The 21,454-nt window shown below is 40.2% G+C and overlaps 1 protein-coding gene across 10 annotated transcripts in view; it reads left to right on the top strand.

The window, feature by feature from the left end:
- The window catches only part of NR3C2 (nuclear receptor subfamily 3 group C member 2), a 190,276-nt gene that overhangs the window by 157,299 nt on the left and 11,523 nt on the right, over positions 1-21,454 (top strand). For all 10 annotated transcript variants that reach the window (XM_038135797.1, XM_038135799.1, XM_038135793.1 and 7 more), the window contains 4 exons: positions 1,253-1,591; positions 2,000-2,144; positions 17,109-17,239; positions 20,819-20,976. In XM_038135797.1, the coding sequence (XP_037991725.1) occupies positions 1,253-1,591; positions 2,000-2,144; positions 17,109-17,239; positions 20,819-20,976 (773 nt within the window). The remainder of the gene's footprint in view (positions 1-1,252; positions 1,592-1,999; positions 2,145-17,108; positions 17,240-20,818; positions 20,977-21,454) is intronic.

Raw genomic sequence — 21,454 nt, 5'->3', positions numbered from 1 at the left:
AAGGTGTTCAAAAAGGATCCTGGAATTGAAGAAAAGGAATTTAAGGAAATTTTTAAGGAAAAATAGGGGAGAGGAATTGATGATGGGAAGAAACTTGAGGAGGTAAACTTGGGAAAGGATATGGACAAGGAAGGGGCTATTTGCAATAGTATTCCAAGTGGGAGTGAGATAAGCTTGTATTTACTGATTCCAGTAAAAGGAATGTTGTAAGAATCAAAAGAGAGGAAGACAAAAGTCCAGACAAGGGTTTTAGCTGTGTTCAGATAGATTAAAAAGATTTCATTTGAGAGAAGTTACTCTGAAAGATCTGCACTTAAATGTAGTTCATTATTTATTGATTTTAAAGATTATTTGTTGTTGCTGTTACATTTCCCTATTGCAAAATGGATGATGATGGGGTCTTGGTTTGGTTCCTTGTGTGTGGTTTTTTAATAGAATTGTCTTGATTTTTAATTTGAATTCTTTTCTCATGCTATGGCAAAGTTGGGAATGCAGCCCACAGGGAATGGCTGGCCTCTCTTCAAGGAGTCGAAGCACCATAGCGTTGCTGGCTTCTAAGAGTACCTAGTAAAGAAAAGTAGGGTAGGTAGAATTAAAAAAAAAAAAAAAAAAGGAAATGAAAGGAAGGGGAAGGCAAATCATCAGAGACATGTTGATAGCAATGAGAAAGATGGGAAAGATGTTACATGAAGTTCAGTTTTTCTTCTTTAATTTAAGCTTTAAATATTCAAGAGAAATGGGTAAAGCTGTTGTGGACTTATCAAAGCAGCAAAAAGAAAACGGGACCTGACTAACTTGAGCTGTTCAAAATGGATTGACTACATTTCAAGTTGAGGCAAAAGCTTAGGAGGGCTCTGAGTCTGCTAATATTGTGCAGATTTCTTTTGATGACCAATGCAGTGGAGATCATGAATTGCAGTCTTGTAGGTGATAAGTGATTACAGTTCTGAAATGTTTAGTTGGCACTGACCACAGTAACTAGGATGTTTTATGCATGTCTGTATGGAGGCAGATACTGGACATTCTGTCATGTATAAAAACATCCATTGAAGCAGTGAAAATGAGCTTAGAGGTGTCTTTTGGTCCTTCTTCCAGTGTGACGATGCCGCAAGCAGTGAGGTATTTCTCAAGGTGCTGCGCCTGTCTCACTTAAGAGCTTTGAGATTATACTTTGGCTTTCATTTCCTGTATAAAGCCCAAGGTTTTCTGGCTTTCTGTACTGACTTGGTTTTCACATTGCTCATGTTCACAGCCCGGAAGTCCAAAAAGTTGGGGAAATTGAAAGGGATGCACGAGGAGCAACCCCAGCAACGGCAGCAGCCACCCCCGCAGAGCCCTGAGGAAGGGACGACGTACATCGCACCCGTGACCGAGCCCTCTGTCAACACTGCACTTGTCCCCCACATGTCTGCTATCTCACCAGCACTTACTCCCTCTCCTGTTAAGATCCTTGAAAGCATTGAGCCGGAGATCGTGTACGCAGGATATGACAGCTCAAAGCCAGACACAGCGGAGTACCTGCTCTCCACCCTAAACCGCCTGGCCGGCAAGCAGATGATTCAGGTGGTGAAGTGGGCAAAGATACTTCCAGGTAGGACCGTGAGTCATCTGCTGAGATGTCACTTCCCTGTTACTTTTAGTTCAGAGAAATATTTGCTTGGCAAATTGCATCTCTAATCCATGGACTGTGTCGAGAAAACCGGCAGCTGGGGGGTGTGAGATGAACCTCTGAGAGAAGATAGTTGAGTTTTTTTCTTATTTTATGTAAAGTTTGTTTCAAATGTCTGTGATTTATATTTAAAAAGCTTTCATTTTCAGTAATAGCCTCTTAAGAAGAGAAAACTTGTTTTGTCACTGGACTGAAAAATTACAGTTTTATTTTTTCCAAATTGGGAGTGTTGCTCTTGTTTGTGAATACTGGAAAAGTACTGAGCAATGTGTTTGGTGATGGTTTGACCAGCCCTTGTAGTTCATGGGTATTTTCTGGTTTGATCTCTAGGATTTAGAAACTTGCCTCTCGAGGACCAAATTACTTTAATTCAGTATTCATGGATGTGTCTGTCATCGTTTGCCTTGAGTTGGAGGTCGTACAAACATACAAACAGCCAGTTCCTCTATTTTGCTCCAGACCTGATCTTCGATGAGTAAGTATTCCTTAATGGCCCTTTTCAGTGCAGGCTGGAAGGATTGCTGTCTTTATTTGGTTTTTCAGGCATACTTGCAGTCTAAGAAAATTTCAGCTAATTCTGGCTTAAAAAGCAGCTGAAGTTTTAATATCTTTCAGTGACTCACATTTCAATTGCCAAAGCTTTGATTACTGCCGTCCATTTCTCCTTATGTATGGGGATGTGTTCTCAAACTGGGACCATCCCACTGGTTTGAAATGTGACTGATACACAACCACAATTTATAGAAAAGAACATTTTTTGGTATCTACTGGAGCTTGGAAAAATATCCAGCTTCTAGGAAATGTGAATGTTTAAATTACTGGGGTTTTTCGGAGCAGTCATATAATGGTGCTTTTGTTAACAATATACAGCTGTTCAATGTGTTTTCTTGACAGTCTTAATTACCCTTCTTTGCGACCATGAAGGAAGCCAAAATGTTTTTTCAGTAATGAAACATAACTTCTTTTATGATGCATTCAGACAAAAAGAAGGATCAACCATTCCGTCTGAGTATGTGTTCCTTCATATTTTATGTTTGTGTATGTTTAGTGCTTTGCTTTTGATGACTATAATTTAATTTCTGTTCCATTCTCCTAGTGTTTATTACAAGACAGTAAAGTCAAAAATCTAAGTGAATGCACAGGCAGTCAAACGGGGCTTACATCATTTGCTTATCCCAGAAGGTTGGGGGGGGGGGGGCTTTAGAGGTAAAAAGGAGACATAATCAATAGGATATGGATGCACTTGGGGAAAAAAAAAAAAAAAAAACAGACCACAAAGTAGTAAAAGAATTAACAAAAAATAACTTACCACTTAATCTCCTGATGCATTCTGAGATCTTTTTCTTGGAAAAGATGCTTTGTCGCTGTCCATCTTAATAGTCTGTCTTTGATTTAGGAATCTCTAAATAATTAATGAGTATGAGATGGGTCCCGAAGCAGTGAGCAATATCAAACAAGGATTGTTTGATTTGGGTTTTTTGTTTTTTTAAGAGAGGGAACTGGTTGTTTACTTCATGTGGCTGAAAATATAGTGTCAGCCATTTTCCATGTTGAAAGCACCTCCATTATGACTTGAACATTAGAGAACTGTCACAGGAAAAAAAAAGAGGTATCTGTAGCTAGAGGTAAGTGAAAATGTGAACTTTGAAGAGTTTACTTCTCCTGGGGGAAATGTAGACTAACAGTTCAAACACAAAAGCAGCTTTCCCTCGTCTCAAGAAAGTCAGTCAGGGGGTCAGAATTTATTGGACAGAAAAATCAATCCTGCTTGCAAATAAAAGTGTGCTTGCTCTTGTTCTACTGCAGCTAGAAGCAACTTTGAGAATTTGAGATCAATTGAGGGTTTTATGCTGCAAGCCTTGAAGATAGGTGCCTGTAGCATTATACTGAGGTTGAGATAGGGATCCAGTTGCAAAAAGGAGTGCAAAATTAAAACATCCCAAGCCAGATATGTAATTGAGATAGTGGTCTGTCTCCTGCATATTTGGCAATATACTTATTGCAGAGAGAAGGCAATTGCTTATAAATAGGGGAAAAAAAATTGCCAGGAGATGTGAGAGGGGGACAGGGCAGGGCCTTTTGAAGCAGTTAATCAGTGCAAGAAATTTCCCTGGAGCTGAAAGAGTAGGACGTTTGGTGTTCACTCTGAAACAGTAATGGACACATCTCTGGAACACTTTGCTTGTGTTTCATACTCACTGGGCATCATGGCAGGCATTTGTTCCAGGTTCTCACATTGCCCCTCAGAATGTTGGTTGAGACTGCATTTGGAGCCCGAGTTTAGAGCTCTCTGGCAAAGTGAAGTTGTTGAGAATCTGCAGAGAGCCAGCAGAGGTTGGCTGAGGTGGTCAGGGCTGATTGGGACAGTGGGGAGCCTGATGGTGCAATGTGGATTTAATTGCACCCTTCAGCTTCCTAATGAGTTATAGAAAAGATGAAGTCTGGCTCTTCATGGAGGTGCTCAGGGGAAGAATTAGAGTTTTTGATCCCAAGCTTGGAACAACACACTGCCTCCTGGGCAGCAGGAGAAGATAGTTCCTAACAAGATGGTGAATCAGCCGAGCAGGTGCCCAGAGAGACCTTGGAGTCTCGGTCCCAGATGATGTCCAAGTCTTCACTGGGCAAAGCCCCAAGCAGCTTGCTGCATTGTCAAAATTAGCTCTGCAGGGAACAGGGGGTTGAACTTGAGACCTCCAGAGGTCCCTCCCAAGCTACTGTTTTGTGATTCTAAGTTAAGAGATGCAGCGCTTTTCCCAGTTTTGAGGTAAGGCCAGAGATTACTTACTGGAATTGTACAATACAGTTCAGTGCAGAAACCATTCCCGTAATACAAAATACAATATGTATTCCTGTTCATGAAGTGCTTTGAAGCTTTGCTCTGAAATTGCTGAAGGCTGGTCTTACCTTTACTTTTTGAGTACCTTGAACTTGGAAATGTGCTGTGTAATTATAAGCACTGGCCTTTGTTTCTGTGCCACAGAGTTTATTAGACCTCCTTGAGGTTTACTTGGTGAAACTTTCTGAGTGTTTTACTGCCCTTGGCATTTTAGGACATTTTATTAATTGATGCAGAATGAAAGGGGATGCTTTACAATGCCTTTCCTTTTACTGGTTTGAGAAAGTTACATTTCTGTTATCACCTGGCCAAGATTTTCTTGGTATTTCTTCATATTGTGTCTGGAGAGGTCATTTCCCGTTTCTCTACAATAAAAAAATAAGCAATGTCCTTGGCCATGCCCTTGGTGCCCCAGAGGGTTCAGCATTTTCTTCAATGAACAGTTAAAAATGAGTGAAAGTAGAGGTTGGCATTAGTGGAATTATGTGGCTTTGTTTTGCGTTAAATGAATTTTCCGTTTACTCTTAACTAATGTGAATAAAAGGAAGTTGTAATGTTTCTGGAGGGCCATGATATATGATCTTGTTTTCTTTCTTATTCTAAAGGCCTGTAAACAAGGCCAATAACAAATGAGGATCCGTATTGTTAATAGCTGTGAAATAGCTTTGATTGTATAAATACAGTGCAAAATGCCTCCCTACTCATATGTGGTTTGGTTTCCCGTTAAGCTTGTGGAAGGCTGGAAATATTTGTCTGTCTTCATTTAGTCATGCTACCTATCTAATTAAGTGTACTGTTTGTCTTTATGGTTCAAGCATATATTCCATTGATTTAATTGGGCTTAACTGAACACGAAGATTTTAACTGAGGGATAAGAAAATGGCTTCTCAGCCTGTCACAGAAATGCCTAAAAAAACAGCCTGAAAAGAGGCATAAAATGTGTTTTGTGTTGTGTTTGTTTAAGTTATGGCATGTGCATTTTTAAATCCATTTCTTCTGTAACGTAGTGGCTGTGATCAAAACTGATATTCTGTAGATGCAGCTTTGGTTTTTAATCCACAGTAAATCTTTAGAAGACCATGATACACGTGGCACCACATAATTCGTATTGAAGGTAGACACTCTTAAAGAATGACTGCTGCATATGGGATAACGCTCAAAAAATGTTGTAGTTATGTTTGTAGGCTGTGCAAACTCAAATTCAAGAAGTTGAAAAATTCCAAAATTAAGGTCATCTGCAAAATCATAATTTAAGCCCTTAAGGTACATGCTTTACTGTATCCTTAACAAAACCCTTGAGTTATACTATCCCATAATATTTTTCCCATGTGACTCTTTTGATCAGGTTGGATGAGATGTAAGGATTATGTAGTGAGAGACTCTAGGAGGTTTTTCTTCATTTGTTGTTACTGAGGAAGCCTTACCTTGAATGGATCTAGGGATTTGGGAGAACAGAGATATTAATGGGGAAGATTTTCTTCAGACATGGGAAAAGACTGTCCCTAATTCAAACCCTAAGCTCTGAGACTTTTCAGGTTCCTCCTGCAAAAATAACCAAAATCTTGCAAGAAAAGAAAAAAAAAGAGTTTATTTAACTCAAGGGAGAGTGAAAATTTCTTTTTAAGATTTAACCAAAGATTTTAGCTAAAATTTTCTAATCTAATTCAACCTGAGGCAGGCACATGTGTGAATAATCTAAGTCCAGAGCATTACATGAGTAAAATAATACACAGTTGAAAGCAGAAAATCAAGTAGTGCTGGCTAGAATGGGTGCAAGAGCAAAGCAAGGGATGTACAAAACCCCACGGTTTGTAACACCAGCTTATTTTCAGGGATTCTGGCTGAAACTCTGCAAAATACTCTTTACTACAGGGTGCAGCCTTAAACAGGATTTCCAAGGCATGGTTCTGGAAGGTAGGGCAGTTAGTTGCAACTTCCATTGCATTTTCCCTTACTGGATGAATTAATTGTAGAACTAAAGGCTACCATGACTCTTTCCCTGGCTGTGCCCTTTTGAAGGAGAAGTCCTCAACATTTTTGAAAAGAGGTGGTGTGACAGTTCATGTCTACAAGAAATGAGCCCAGCCTTTCAAAAGTAGGAGTTTCTGTCTTTGCAGTGCAGAAGTCAGATACCTGAATTCCAGAGAAAGGCAAGGGATGCTCCTTTTTGCTCAGGTTTTAACGGGCTCAGGCAGTTGCTGTCCGCCGGCTACTGGTGACAACATCCCAGGTATCTGCTTCCACCCATACATTAAGTCAGGGCATTGGCTGGCAAACTTTCAGAGGCTCAGGAAGGAATAAAAAGCATTTACAAGTTCAGCACTGCCAACAGAAACCCAGCAGGAGCCAAGACATGGAATGGCAGGGATCCTCACTCGCACAACGTGGGAAACCAGTGGGAGCTGTGGGACATAGGCTGCCATTGGGGCCATAGCTCGTGCTCACAGCACATCTCCTCCTCCCAGCTGGAAGCCAGAACTGCATCCCGCATGGCAAACTGTACTGCTTGTCCATTCCTTCCCCTAAGGAAGATGCATGGTGGCTTCTTATTTCTCCTTAAGGCAGAAACACAGCTGATGGCATTGATGATGAATATTAAAACTCAACCCGTGCTCCTCCTCTAGATATTGATTTGTGCTGGCATAAAAGCCCCAGAGGGAAAGCCCAACCCTGGAATTCCCCCACAGGTCTTGATTTATTTTTTGCATTTAGGTTTAACATTGTCTCTCTGTAGATTTCTAAATCTGCAGCTACTTCTGAAAAGACTGAAAATTTCAAAATCATTTCATATTTTTAACAAATCTACCCAAATTACCTTATTTACCATTCCAGCCTTAGCTGGCTGTAAAATAGCAGTGATGTGGGATACTGAGAGAGCTCAGTGATGCTGAGACACACTGTGTGGAGACACTTTAGTACGTTAAAGTACAGCATCAATATTTCAACAGTATTTTGCAAATGCACTGCATGACTAATGTGCTGTGTGTTTTCTTGCTCCTTTGATTTTTCTCAGTTTGTCATCTGCAGCAGAAAGAATAAATCACAGGTGCAGAAGTGTGCAGGTTCTGAATTTCCTGGCCATTGCACTTCATGCTGTCGTCGGTTTTTTACCCTAGTCAAGGACTTGAGGGTTTGCCTAATGAAAACCAGCACTAGGTATTGTATAAGGTACCAAAAATTATTTAACTTGAAAAACTGAGTTTAAAACCGGAGCCAGCTTTCACAACCATTTGGATCAGTTATGTCATTTTTCCATCTCTGAAATTATGTATTAGATCATATGCAGCTCAGTCCTTACAGTAAAAACATTTCAGTAGAGACTTTACTTAATATTATGTACAAAATATTAAGAGCAGAAGGTAGTAATGGATATATATTTATTTTTACATTTTTTTAAAATATGTACTATGTATGTAATTAACTAAGTTTACCACAAATTTATACAAACAGATACTTTAAAGCATAAGATTTTGCTCCCAGTAAAATAAAAAGGGAGTATTGCAAGCACCTCTCATGCTATGCCTTTGGTAATTGCCCCAAGTGTGGAATTTTTAAATTTAGAAGGAGACGAAGGTTGACGCTGGCAATAGATGAACAATAGAGAATACAATTTTCAAATTAGACAGTTGAGGTAGAGCAAATGAGGTAGAGAGGGGCAGGAAAAACAGCAATACAAGGGGATTTCTAGGAAGTTTCTGTGCTAGCGTTGTCATGGGATGTGGATGAGAAGAGGATTATGTAACATTGAGGAAAGCCATAAAATTAAATTAAGGATTACTATGTAGCTGAAGTGAAACAGCTAAGATTGTATTTAAAAACCTTCATTTAATAATTATGTACATTTTCTTAGTAAATAACATTTTCATGATGTTCCTAAACCCCCTCATAATATGCCAGTGGAAGCTGGGACCATTAGGATTTGGTGTTGGGTAAGACAATGCAGGGATGCAGCAGCTTCTCTGTGCCCTTTCAGTGCTGAAGCCTGTAAGTCTTCCTGGTGTTCTGATTTCTATGGTAACAGCAGAAAGATAAATGTAATAAAACAAGCTGAATATTTAAAATCACCTTTATTTTTTTTTATAACCTCATATACCTCAGGGCTTGGGGGGGATAATTAGTTAGATCGTCTGTGAATGGTGATAAAGCCAATAAAAAACTTCACTTATTGTTTAAATGATTACTTTTTTGCTTTTATGTTTGGCAGGGTGATGGCTGTTAACCCTTTTGTCTTCCCTTGCAATCTGCTAATCCTGTAGTTTCTAAATTTAGGTACATTTTTGTAATCTCTGTCATCTGGCAGCCTCCAAATCCCTCATTTTCAATTATTATTGCCACAACCAGAGTTGGGAAGAGTTGTCAGTGTTCATTTTTGCTGATAAATTGTGTGTGCAGTCACTGGTCTTGTTAAAAGGTCAGCAAGGATCACTCCTTGGTGATCCTCCCTGCATGGTTTTTGCTTGCATGTATTATTTTGGTGAGGAATACTGAATTAATGCAAAGTGTCAGTGCAGTGAAAAGTGAATATTTTCATCAGTAAATTTTTTATGTACATTGTTACTACTATTTACTTTTTTCATAAAGTATGGCTCAGTTCCCATCCAGAAAAGTACATAAAGGGCTTTTGTTACATACCCACTCGACAGTAGTGCAGACAAAAAAAAAAAGAAATGTTGGAGAACTGCTGTCATACCTGTACATAATAGATGTAACATGCTTCAGCTGGATTTTCCAAGTCTTTTTTTTGGGCTTCTTCTCTTTGTAAGCAGGTCATTGGTTGGGCAAAGCAATAGATTTGGTTTCTTTGCATAAATTTCTAAAGGCTGTGCCTTTTAATGCCTCTATCTCTCAACACTTCTTAAATTTCTGAAGTGCTTTGCTTCAAACTGTGAAGCTTTAAAGGAAAACAGGAGATACTGTAGTTTTATGGAGATCTGTAAGAATAGGGAAATGTCAGAAACTGTTCCTCTAGCAGAGTTTGTTATCCTTTAAATTGGCCAGAGAAAGTTTAAGATCCAGACAAGGGGCTTCTTCATTTGCCCATTCTAGCAATTACTTAGGTACTTTCTGAATATGAGATTGCATTTCAGCAGTGCTTAATAACCCTTCTGTGTCTTTCTCTGTGAATTTGCCTGTTACCTCTTTGAATACATTTATAATCTTGATATCTAAAATGTTCCGTGGCAGTTGCTTCTGCAATTTAATTATGCATATTTGTTTGTTGGAGATGTTTCTAAAGCAGGTGGCTGATAATTTAATGGAGTGCCACTTCATTCCTGTGTTTGCAGTAATAGTGGATATAATCCTTCTCATCCCATGCATGCCATTTATCACTTAGTCCTGTTGTTTCTTCTGTGAGCTGAAGAATCAGTGAGTCAGTTTGACCTCCCCTGTATATATCTGCTATTTGCCTGCTGTCCCTGGCCATCCTCAGCTCCTCCTCTCATGCTTTGTATTAATTTTGGGAGGAGACCAGACTTACACACTAGATTTAGAGCACAGTGAATGTAGCAGCAAAATTGCAATTTCTGTCTTGCTCTCAACTCTTTCACATCTTTGCTTTTTTCTGATGAACACTAAGCAAGCATTTTCAAAAGACAAATGCCCAAAAAACCTATCCCAAGTTACACCTAGGACTCTTTATTGTGTGATGTTTGTTACTTTGTATGGATGGTGGGAGATGATTATCCTGTCTGCATTGTCCAATCAGTGACTTTCACCTTCCATTTTGTCAGCCAGCCCCATAGACTTGCAGGATTTTTCAGCAGTCTTTCGCAGGCAGCTCTTGATTTCAAGGTCTGGAGCCATCAGCAAGCTCTGTCACCTCCAGAGGTCTGATTTTTCTCATATGATGTATGAGCACAGTTCTCAGCCCAGGCCCCAGCTCTGTGGTAACTTCCTTGGTAACCTCCGTTACTTGTGAGAGATGTCCATTTGTTATTACCCTTGGTCTCCTATTTTTAAGCTGCTTATTATCCACAAAGAGACAACCTCCTTATCCCCAAGCTCTCTTTAAGAGCTTCCAGGAGATCCTTTAGCTTTAAAATCCAACCCTGCCATGATTGCATTCCCCCATGCCTCCTGATGCAAGGCAGTGTGCAGGTCCTAGATCAGTAATTACCCACGCTGACACGCTGACAGAATTTATTAGAGCCCATACCCAAGCTGCATGCCCCAGTTTCCTTTGTGTGGAAACCAGGGCAGGGGAGAGGAGGAGGAGAGGGTTGGTGTTTGCTTAGGTCTCACCCCATATGGCTGTGGGATGCAGCTAGACCTGGCATGTGCAAAGCATTTCCATCGTGCAGACGTCGCCCGGATCCACCAGAGCATCCTCGTGCTATCGTCAGAGTGCCCTTTCAGATTCGTGAGACGTGACCTCTCTCTGCCAGAGTTGTGCTGACTTTCTTCCCTTACAGCATGTTTATTTATCAATTCATGCTCCTCTTTCAATGGTTTTGCTCAATATAGAAGTGGAGCTTACTGGCCTCTGGTCTCCAGTGCTCCCTTCCCACCCTCAGACCCATTTTAAGAAATCAGTCACGTTTGTCGCCTTCCATGACTTTTATAAGGGCAATTTAAGCAATAAGCTGCACAGCACAGTTAGTAGTTCAGCAATTTTGTATTTAAGTTGCTTTACAGCTCATGGATGGATGCCATCTGGTCTTGGTGATTTATTACTATTCACTTTACTGTATTTTTTTTCTTTATAAATCCTCTTCTACTCGCACTTGAATCTGAAACTATTTCTCACACTTGCTTACTGAAAAGAGAGAGCCCTTACTGGGCTCCTCTACAGAGAGCACTGATGCAAAGATTTTATTTAACTTTTCTGATCTTTCTCAAATGCTTCATTTTCATCTTGCTCATCAACTGGCCCAGTGGATGTTCTGGCAGATTTCCAGCTTGTGATGGGCTCAAAAGAATTTGAGCGTTAGTTTTTACGGCTTTAGTATGAAGACTTGCCCAATGACTTTACATTTAGCATAGACCATAATTATGCTCTCCTAGTATTGTCTCCGCATGATTTTGAGACATCCACAAGCATTTTGGGAGGGTTTCTTCTCACTTCTGTCAAGGTCTTAGAACAGAGGTTTGTTCCTTGCAACTGTGTCTGAATGTGGTGCTGCTTTAATCTTCCTGCACATCGATGAGCTGTTTGCTGGCATCTCCAAATGCCTTTCACATGCTCAGTGCTTGCTTCTGCTACTTCCCCAGTAGAGTTAAATATGAGCAAAAGAAAAATTAGGAAGTCTTTTTTCTAAACTGGCATGAGAGGAAGACGTGCCTCAGTCGACTTCCAGAAAATGCCAGGCTTTGCGTGACAGCATGAGCAAAGTCTTAATTTTTGAGGCATTGTTGGCATAAAAGGAGGATTGCTGCTGCATGTGGAATATAGCAGTAATTTTGTTGATGAACCACTGCAAGTGACAATGAGCCCTGGCAGAATGGATTTATAAAACAATACCTAATGGGCACCTTTTCTGGCTCTCAGTACCTTTCTCTGATGAACTTTGAAATGGAGTATTTATTGCCATGTGTACATTATCATCACTTATTGAATGTGTTATTGAAAAAGCATTTTGGTAAAGGCATAATTATGTATTTTCTCATTTAAAACTGTGATTTGTCTCTTTTGAAATGCAAATACAAACCAAAAGAAAGTATTTGGTATCAATTCTCCTAAGTGCATAATTAACTGTTAATACCAGCATATACTTTGGGTTTTTTGCTATTGATGTGCTTGGGATTTTAGGGTTACATAACTGGGTGATTACTAAGTTGGATTTTATCACAAGTTCTCTGCTAGTGATTGAGAGCTGAAACTCTCCTTTGGCAATCATTATCCATGGGCTGTTGCCAATTCCTTCGTTGATAGGCATATAACAGGAGGACACTTGGCTGGAACTTTAAAGCAGCTCTAAATTTCTTAGTATCGCTTATCCAGGATGGTATTCTCTAGGGTCACCATGATGATTTCCTTGTGAGAAAACTAATTTTCAGACTTGACTTCTGTAAGTTCAGTTTAAAATTGCCAAGTTGAATTTAAAAATTGCCAATTACCTGGGTGGCTAAAGGCCGAAAAATAGCAGCTTAATATCTGTAGACCTATTTTAATGTGAAATTGTCTTCCTTGTCTGATTATCAATGTTCACACTGGTGGTCCTGGGTCCAATCACTATTTTGTCCTGGGTTTGGCAGTGCCCAAATTGGGCATTGGTGCAAAGTAATAGGCATCTTTGCCTGCCTGGAAGGAGATGACTCTAAAGCTTTGCTTTAGGAGTTGAAGGCAAAGTGTTGAAGGGAGGAGGTTTTGTCTCTTTCTGCTGTGGCTTGCAGACTAAGCAGAGATTAGAAAGTGCTGAATAAAAAATAAGTACTGAATAAAAAGTCAAAATTGAATTTTGCCTGAATCCTGCATGCATTTTGGCTTGGATTTTGATCAGTGTGTTAACTTAATGAGGCTGCTCCAGTACGGGTGACTTCAGTGGCATTTTTAATGGCTTCAAGATGGGACACAGGTGTCTGGGTGCAGTTCATTGAGCAGAGGGATGCTCAGTGTTTCCTGCCCCTGTGCATGGAAGAATGTATTCAGGTAGTGGCATTCTGTCACCACTGTTGGAGTAGAATACTCCCTCAAGAGACAGTTCAGTGTTGTGATAATAATATGGTTTTGGTTTTTTTTTTCCCCAAGAACCTCAAAACCTTTTCCAGTCAGAGTGCCTTCCTAAGGCAGGTAAAATAATTCAGGCCAAGGGCTTTTTATGATTAGATGGTTTGAGCCACTGAGCAGGGGTCTCTATAATCCCATGTCCTAGTCTTTTTCCCTCTTTATCCTCAGTAGCTCTGCCTTGCCCTCAAGGTGTCTGGTGATGTTTTTACTCCTCTCTCTGTCAAGTTCAAACTGACTTCTTTTGGCATGAGAGAAAGCATGCCTTGGTTTTGGAGGCTTCCAAACAGGTTTTGACTTTCAGGCCTTTGGCAGGTTTTCTTGTTGGGCTGCATTTGTTTGATTGGTTGTTTGTTTTGGTTTTGTTACAGTGTAAAGTGCTTTCTGAAGGTGCCTAAAATCAATTTAATTGGTGGGCAACCTTCAAATGGATACAGGTTTTAGTCTAGCAAGGGAAAGCCTCTTGGTTATAAAATGCAAATGGTTCTTACAGTGGTAAAAAGTGTGAAATCAGAAGACACAAAAACTATCTTTGACATCAGAGTTTTGCTACAAATATTTATTGGTCTTTTCCTAAGTCTTTTCTGCACTGCAGAGGCCTAGGGACTAACTCCAGGTGCATTTTAGTTCCTCTGAGGTGCTGTGAAAGGGTATGCATTGGCCAATTTTTTCTTGGGATTATCAGCAAGTCATTTAAGTCCTGATGAAACCTCGACACACCCACCACAGCTTTCCCTTTATTCACTTCTCTGTCTAACTGGGGAAGATACCTTGTGCTGCAGCTTTGAATACTACCCATGGGAAAGTAAATAAAATGTGGTATCAGGTTTGGTTTGGGGCTGAGTTTCACCTGTCAGTGAATATTTCTTGTTGCGTGGGTTCCTCTTTTTGGTTACGGTCAGTTGAGTTGCAGTTTCCATCCTCAGCAAGGAGATTTACGATACTGGGCTTTATGATGACTTCATAAATGATGAGTTACTCATTCATAACAAGCTGTTTCTCTTCAGCCTGCCTGTAGCTTCACAGGTTTTGATGTGGCTGCCTGGTTTCTGTGAAGATCACATAAGTGTATTATGAGATATATGGCTGCTTTGGTATTTAGGATGCTTAGGTCAAATCCTACATATCTGTTGTAGCTGGGTGGCTCCAATGGCAGTTGGGCAGAGCAGTGGAAACAGGCTGATGGCAGCGATGGGAATGGCTGGTGGCAGCGATGGGAATGGCTGGTGGCAGCTATGGGAATGGCTGGACTCCCTGCCCATCCACAGGGCTGCAGGAAAGGTCAGACAAATTGTGAGCTGGGCATTACTTTAAGCCTGTAAGGAGACACTCGGAGAACTTAAGATGGATTAACTTAAGGTGTAAAGTTTAAAGCGTATTATTATGAAGGAGGATTAAGCTAAACTGAGCTAATGACACCACTTCTGAATGCATATCCAAATAGCGGATTCAGAGCTTTGGCTCCACGCTTTTTGTTACTTAAATGTACTTACCTTCTTAAAAGTCCCCATGAAGATACGTGCCCTTATATTCCTGATCTTCATATCCTCCGTTTTTCATGTTGAGACGTTCAGGAGCTGTGTCAGAGGTGGGGCTGGGTTTGGTTGGATGGGATTTGCCTTTTTTTTTAATCCCTTCTTTTTTTTCATTTTAATTTTTCCTTGTGATGGTAAAGGCATTTGTGATGACTTGATGGCATTTATTCTTAGCTGATGTGTTTGGTGAGGAAAAAAATAGCTTTGCTCATGTTATGCTGACATGCTTAATTTCTCTGTGCCTCTTCACTTTTATCATATTTCTATTGCTTTATTTTGTTGCTGCACTCAAGGTATGGGATATCTGTGATGTCAGCATCTGAATTTTTCTAAAGCTCTGTACCTCATATTCTACACAGTGTGGGGTTGAAAACCAAATACAAAGTTGACAGTACCATAAACTCCCACAAAATGCTTATCTTTCATTAAACAGAGGAGTCATGAATTAACTAACATAATTTTTAGTTGGTAATATTTTGTAAATAAGTAATAAATCAACTGATTTTTCAGGTGGCAAACTAATTTGAAATAATGTGTTTGCTGTATATTAAACAAATCACTTAGTAACTCATTCTGTGCATAGTTTTATCTCGCTACAAACAATGCCATCAGGTTTTCCTTGAGGGTAAGCCTTGAGATCAATATTTGTAAGTAGATTAAAAAATGAATATTTAAGAAACAGAAAGAAATAACTAACCAGAAAAACCCTGAATGTAACTGAAATTATTCTATTTAGGCAACCACATATAAGCAAAAGAAGTACAAAGAAAAAAAAAGCAGAAAAATTTGATGTCAGAAAAAGTGTAATGAAACGTAAAAAATTGAGTTTTTGATTCAACACTTTTACAGTTAAGTCGTACAGAGAGTGTTTTGCCACCCAAAAAAACCTGAAAAAAGGCATAAGAAACCTGAGACAAAACATGATAATGTTTTATTTTTCTTGCTGTGTGGCTTGTGGTTTTTGATGTAAAATCTGTCACTTCTCTCTGTAGAGGTCAAACACAGGGATGGTGGCAGTGGCTTTATATTCTCAGTCTGGAGGAACAGGAACAAACCTTGGTGTCCTGCAAAAGTAGTGATGGATGTCATAGATGGCTCTTACTTCGAGTGCTGCTGTCTCTGGCCATCTGAGATACACTTCAACATGTAGAATTTAAAACACAAATATCTTTTATTAATCATTTGCCTTTTGAGTTCGGTGTGTATCCGTCAGAGCCTCCTGGGAGCAGTCCATGATGCGTAGTAAAAACAAATACGTGTGGCATTACTCTTACTATTAGATTTAATTAAATAAAAAAAAAAAAAAAAGAAGAAGCTGGAAGTTCTTAGTCTCCAGAAAAGAGGGTGGAGCAGGGGAAAAGTGCAGAGCCCATCTAACAATGGGGAGTCCGCTTTATTAGTATTAAAGAGGAAAATGAAATTGCTCTGGCAGCAGTGCAATAAAACACCAGGAAGATTATGTCAGTCTTTGTTTGCACACAGTGTGATTCTTCTCTTTCACCAGCCAATTTGTATATTTGAAAAAGCATTTGCTTGGTTAAAATAATGAGCTGAACTTCATCCAATTCCCCAATTATGCAAAAAAAAAGTTAGAAGAAATACAGACAATTGGTTTTGAGCAACTGAAAAAAAAAAGAGGAGTAGTGGCCACAGAACAATTATAGGGCCTTGTCTACATACCTGCATGTATACACACAGACATATATATCACAGTTTCTGCTGAGACATGCAACTCTCAATGACTCTTTTCTGTAGCTGTTGTGGTTTGAGATGGCAGCTTCAGAAATTTAGCAAAATTCTAACTAATTCTGCCTGGAACTTGAGCAGGATAGGTTAGCCTCAGAGAAGAGAGACAAGGTCTGAAGTTAAATTTATGAAAGTATATTTAAAGATGCAAGTCATGTATCCTAATTATTTTACTATTTAACAGGCAGAAGTCTGTGTTAATGAACGAGTTCATTTTTTTACATAATCCTTTTTGCCAGATTGTTTCAGATTACTAGTTTGGGAAAAAAAAAATGCATGTTTTTTGAATATTTCAGTGTTTGAACAGGAGATGTCAACTGATGGGGGAGTGTATCATCTAGAGCATGGTAGGTTCATTCCCCTGTTGCACCAGCTCTGACCTCTTCAGCAGGCACGCTTCCATCAGCCAGGGCAAAGCTGAGCAAACACTGACAATTCAAATATGTTTTAAAACGGTCTGGCCGCTTCACTGACACCATCGGTGACAAAACTCAAATGATATTCATTGCCGCACCTTTTCCGTGGTCTGCCGGATAGCGAGGTGAGCTCAGCCATCCACTGCAGGCGGTGTAGGAGCACGGTGGTGCCCGGGTGACCCCCCTGCAGGTTGTGCTCTCCCATATTTATGCCGTGGATGTTGTTCCCCTGTCTCCGCAGGGAGCGGATGCGCCAGTCGGCGATGTTCGAGCTGTGCCAGGGCATGCACCAGATCAGCCTGCAGTTCGTCCGCCTGCAGCTCAGCTTCGAGGAGTACACCATCATGAAAGTGCTGCTGCTCTTAAGCACAGGTGAGTTGGGTCTGTGGTTATGTAGGAATGCTTGAAAATATTCCGGTTCACAAAGAGATGCAGTGATTCTAACCAACTTGACAAAAGAGCCCAACTGTTTCCAGATGGGAATAAGCCTGGGTTTGTGCCTTGGGGTTTATCTGCAGTTAGCACGGGAAGTGTCTTTGCAATTTGAGTGTGTCGTGTGCATTGGAGGGACAGGAGTGGCCAGGCACGGGACTTAGACCCCCCCCCCTTTCCATAGGGGGACCTCAGATGTGCCAGGCAAATGCCACATCTGTGGGGATTGAGGGAAAATCCCTGCGAAACATTCAAAGCTACCATGGTTTGGCTGACTCAACATGACCTACAGGATCAAAAGATGTGCATTGCCTGTACTGCAGAGCAGGTGATCTTGTGACTTGAGAATGGAAAGCCCTTCCACAGGCTTCTGAAAGTTTAATAAATGGCAGTGTTTGCTTCCTTTTTTCTCTTGAGCATCATGCTTTGAGTTTTAAGACACAAAATTACATCTTGGTGCTTGTTACTGCACTGTGTAGTAATTAGCAGATCTCTTGATCTTATCTTACTGAAAACATTGAAAGCCTCCTATCCCAGTGCAATTGTATAAATACACAGACAGTTTGTACATTACTTTTTCATCAGTAACAGCCTGTAAACCTGTAAGCAAATGTTATTCTGTGGAATCCTGCTCCTTTTTGTGGGGAACAACTCGGTGACACCATGACAAGCCAGCTCTGTGGTTAAAGTATCTGCCTTTGAGGGGGACATGAGGCTGCAGTTCCTGTCAGAGCTGGAGGGCATTTGGATCCTCCTACAGAAACCTCCTGGGGCTGTAAGATTTTTCAGCACAGCCATCTCCCTCCCTTTCTCTTCCAATTGAAGCTGTTCCAGCTTGCTGGGACTGGGAGAGACACCACTTTTTGGGGAGCCCTTTGTGTCCTGGCCTGCAGAGTCTGACCACAGGTCCCACTACACCGAGGGCTGGAAATAGTCAGCCAGTGAACCTGGAACAGTGGGGTAGGGGCTATGCTCCAGGCTTGCCCTGAGGGGTAAATGGGCTTTTTTTTTTAAAGTTGTCACTCCTGTTTCCAGAAGCAATGTGCTCAGGGAGGGTTTGGCTCCCAAAATGTTCTTGAGAGAGTGTCTGGATTGGAGATTGCCTCTGCAGCATTTTAATCTGCCTTAAAGGGGAAGAATCTTTAGAAAAATAACCTGAAGGCGTTGTAAAAATGCAGCAAAATGTCTGTAAGCCAGGTATTTATTATTCTACCCTCTTGAGAGTGTAAGCTAATGAGTTATTGCAAGAATCTGTTAGGTGAGATCAGTTTGGCCAATTAACTTCAGTGAGCTGGGTCCCTTTCAAACACCCACCACTAGAAAACCTGCTAAAAATAGTTTGTTTTGAGAGAAGCAGGATATTTACATTAGAGAGAGAGAAAAAGGAGGTAAAATGGAAATGGAGGTGGTGATAAAACCCAGAAAGTGTCAAGTGAAGGGCAGCAAACCTGGTTTTGAGTGCTTGCACCTTGGTACAGTCTTATGACAGAAAACTCCAGGTTTGTTTTCATTTAAATTCTTTTATTGAATCATGTGATGAATAGAGTACAAGTTATTCTGAAACTTTCATGGTGACCACATCAAGGAAGTTTCACTCGATTTACATGTGGAAGAAACCACACATTACAACTCAGTTGTTTTCTTGCTTTCCACAGACCATAGATTTTGGGAGCTTGCCAACAGTATTGCTGCATTTAATAAGTAAAATCAGAAACACTGGGCAAACCTCCAGAATTTCGTGTTTTGCTTGAGTTCTTTTTATTTGTGGTCTTTCTTCCTTAATAATCTGGCTGGAGTGATAGTATAATAATTTTCAGACAGAACAGTAAAATACATAGTAGTAGACAAAGAAAGAGTGACACTAACAGCCTGTAAGCACTGTAGGTATTAAAGGAACTGTAAAGCCTGTGCATTTTGTGTGAGGGCCACAGCATGCTCTGATGGCTTTACTTATCTTGATTGGTGCCTCTGTGTTCATTCACCTTGAACTGAATTTATAGATTTGTTCCAGACAGTTTCTTTTATCTGTCAGCTGACTGAGGGAGTTTGCATCTAGAATTTGAAAATTAAATGAACATATGATATTTATATTATGATTGTGTAATATAAATATATAATATTTACCAAGCAGCAGGCAGGCTGGTGTGTAACCTCCTAGGCTTTTTCTAAAGATTCTTCCTTGTGCCCCCTTCCAGCACTTGGTGGCTTCAAGGCCCTGCTGCTCTTGTGGTGGCACAGCTCCTCCTTGTTCCCCAGTGCTAAATTGCTCTTGTAGATACGGATGCTTTTTCTTAAAGCTTCTACTCTGGAGCCATTTAGGGCAGTTGTTACACGCTTCTGATGTGATTTCAGTTGGTTAGAGGGCAGTTGAGAGGATTCAGAAGAGAAGGGAATGTATGAACAAGGCAGTTTCTGTCAAGAGGTTGAGTCAGGGTAAGCTGAATTGGAAGGTCATGTTTTTTTCATTTCTCTTTTTAGTAGGTAACTTCCCATTTAGCTTAATCTGACATAGTATTCTGACTTACTTAGGAAATAAAGTCACTCATGTACAGACCGTATTTTATTTTCCTTCTATGGACTATGCCTAAGAGATACAGGGAAAAAAACATGGTTAAGCAGTGTTCAACGAATTTGGGTATTAAACCTCAGACTATTTTGAGTAATGTTGTTAATAACCCCTTTGAAGTTTTCATAGGGATCTGATCCTAATAAGCCATTCCTGTTCGGGGCAGAACCTGCAGGAGTGTTTGCAGTCTGTAAAGAAACAGGGCATTGCTTTTGTAATCAGTCCTGCTGATATTGGTCACAATACAAAGTATCAGAAAACTGTACTTCTGACCCATTTATGAAATGATGATTCCATGATCATGTTTCTATCTCTGTCTGGCAGATGGAATCTTTAATAGGACACTAGAAATGCTTGCAACTTTCTGTCATGGTCAAGCACTAGGTCAGGATGCCTGTTTGAAAAACAGTCTTCTGTTCTTTGCAGAAAAATGGCTCTGTTTTATTCTAGATGCTATGCAGATGCTTGCTAACATTCAAAGAAATTTTAGATCTTACTTGATGGCATAAAAATGTGTCACTTGGTCTAGCATTTCTGCAGATAACAGCTGTGATTCTGTACCTTCTCCTCCTCTGCCAAGTGTGGGGAATCATTCAAGAATGATAAATCACGTTTTCAGCTTCTAACAAAACACCCTTGATCCATCTGCTTGGTTTTTATGTGGTTGGATTGTATTGAAAGCAGTTTGGACATGAGGTTAGCATGTGTCGTATTTCTGAGATGTTATCTTGTCCTCTGCCACAGCTCCTGCAATCACACATCTGGAGAGGAGGCCTGAATCGCTTGAGAATCTGTGTGATGTTGTTGATCCCTCACCAATGTCTGTAAAATTACGGACTTTGCTTAAAGGTTTCATTCCTTCATCTGTTGACTGGTGTAACTGTTTAAGTATGCACATCAAAAGGATAAGCAATGCAGTTAATACTAATTTAAGACTGTCTTTTCAATGACAGTTCCCAAGGATGGTCTCAAAAGCCAAGCTGCATTTGAAGAAATGAGGGCAAATTACATTAAAGAACTAAAGAAGATGGTAACTAAATGTCCAAGTAACTCTGGGCAAAGCTGGCAGAGATTCTACCAACTGACTAAACTTCTTGACTCCATGCATGATGTAAGTATAACTCCTTAGGGAGCACAGAAAAGTTAAGCAAAAAATCTCTCCATTAAGGTAAACAAGTAGTCTTTAATTGTGTTAACTGACAGGGAGACAAAAAACAACCATATTCTTTTTAAAGGGACATCTGAGAGAAGTTGTTAGATGAATTTAAGAAGTTAAAATAGGAAGGTAGAAGTCATAAAGGTGAAAGGTTCAGGGTTAGTGTATTACACATCCAACATGCCTGATGAGCCAATAAACACGGAATTCATTTGGTGATCTTTTACAGCTGGGTTTGTAATAATGATGACTTTAAAAGATGCACTGAGTCCTTGAAGCCATCCTGGGTGTTTGAAGCTTCATTTGAACTTCTCAAGTGGAAGATTCCTTGTTGGGTTATTTCTGCCACCCTGCCTTATTCCAGCACAAGGTGTTTTACGTGTCTCAGGTGTGAGATGTGATGAATGACATAAGAAAGTTTGATCTCAAAGCA

The sequence above is a fragment of the Motacilla alba genome, chromosome 4 (assembly GCF_015832195.1).
Source record: "Motacilla alba alba isolate MOTALB_02 chromosome 4, Motacilla_alba_V1.0_pri, whole genome shotgun sequence".
Classification (NCBI taxonomy): domain Eukaryota; kingdom Metazoa; phylum Chordata; class Aves; order Passeriformes; family Motacillidae; genus Motacilla; species Motacilla alba.
Note: the sequence above shows the minus strand (reverse complement) of the source record. Positions and strands in the feature narration are given on the sequence as shown.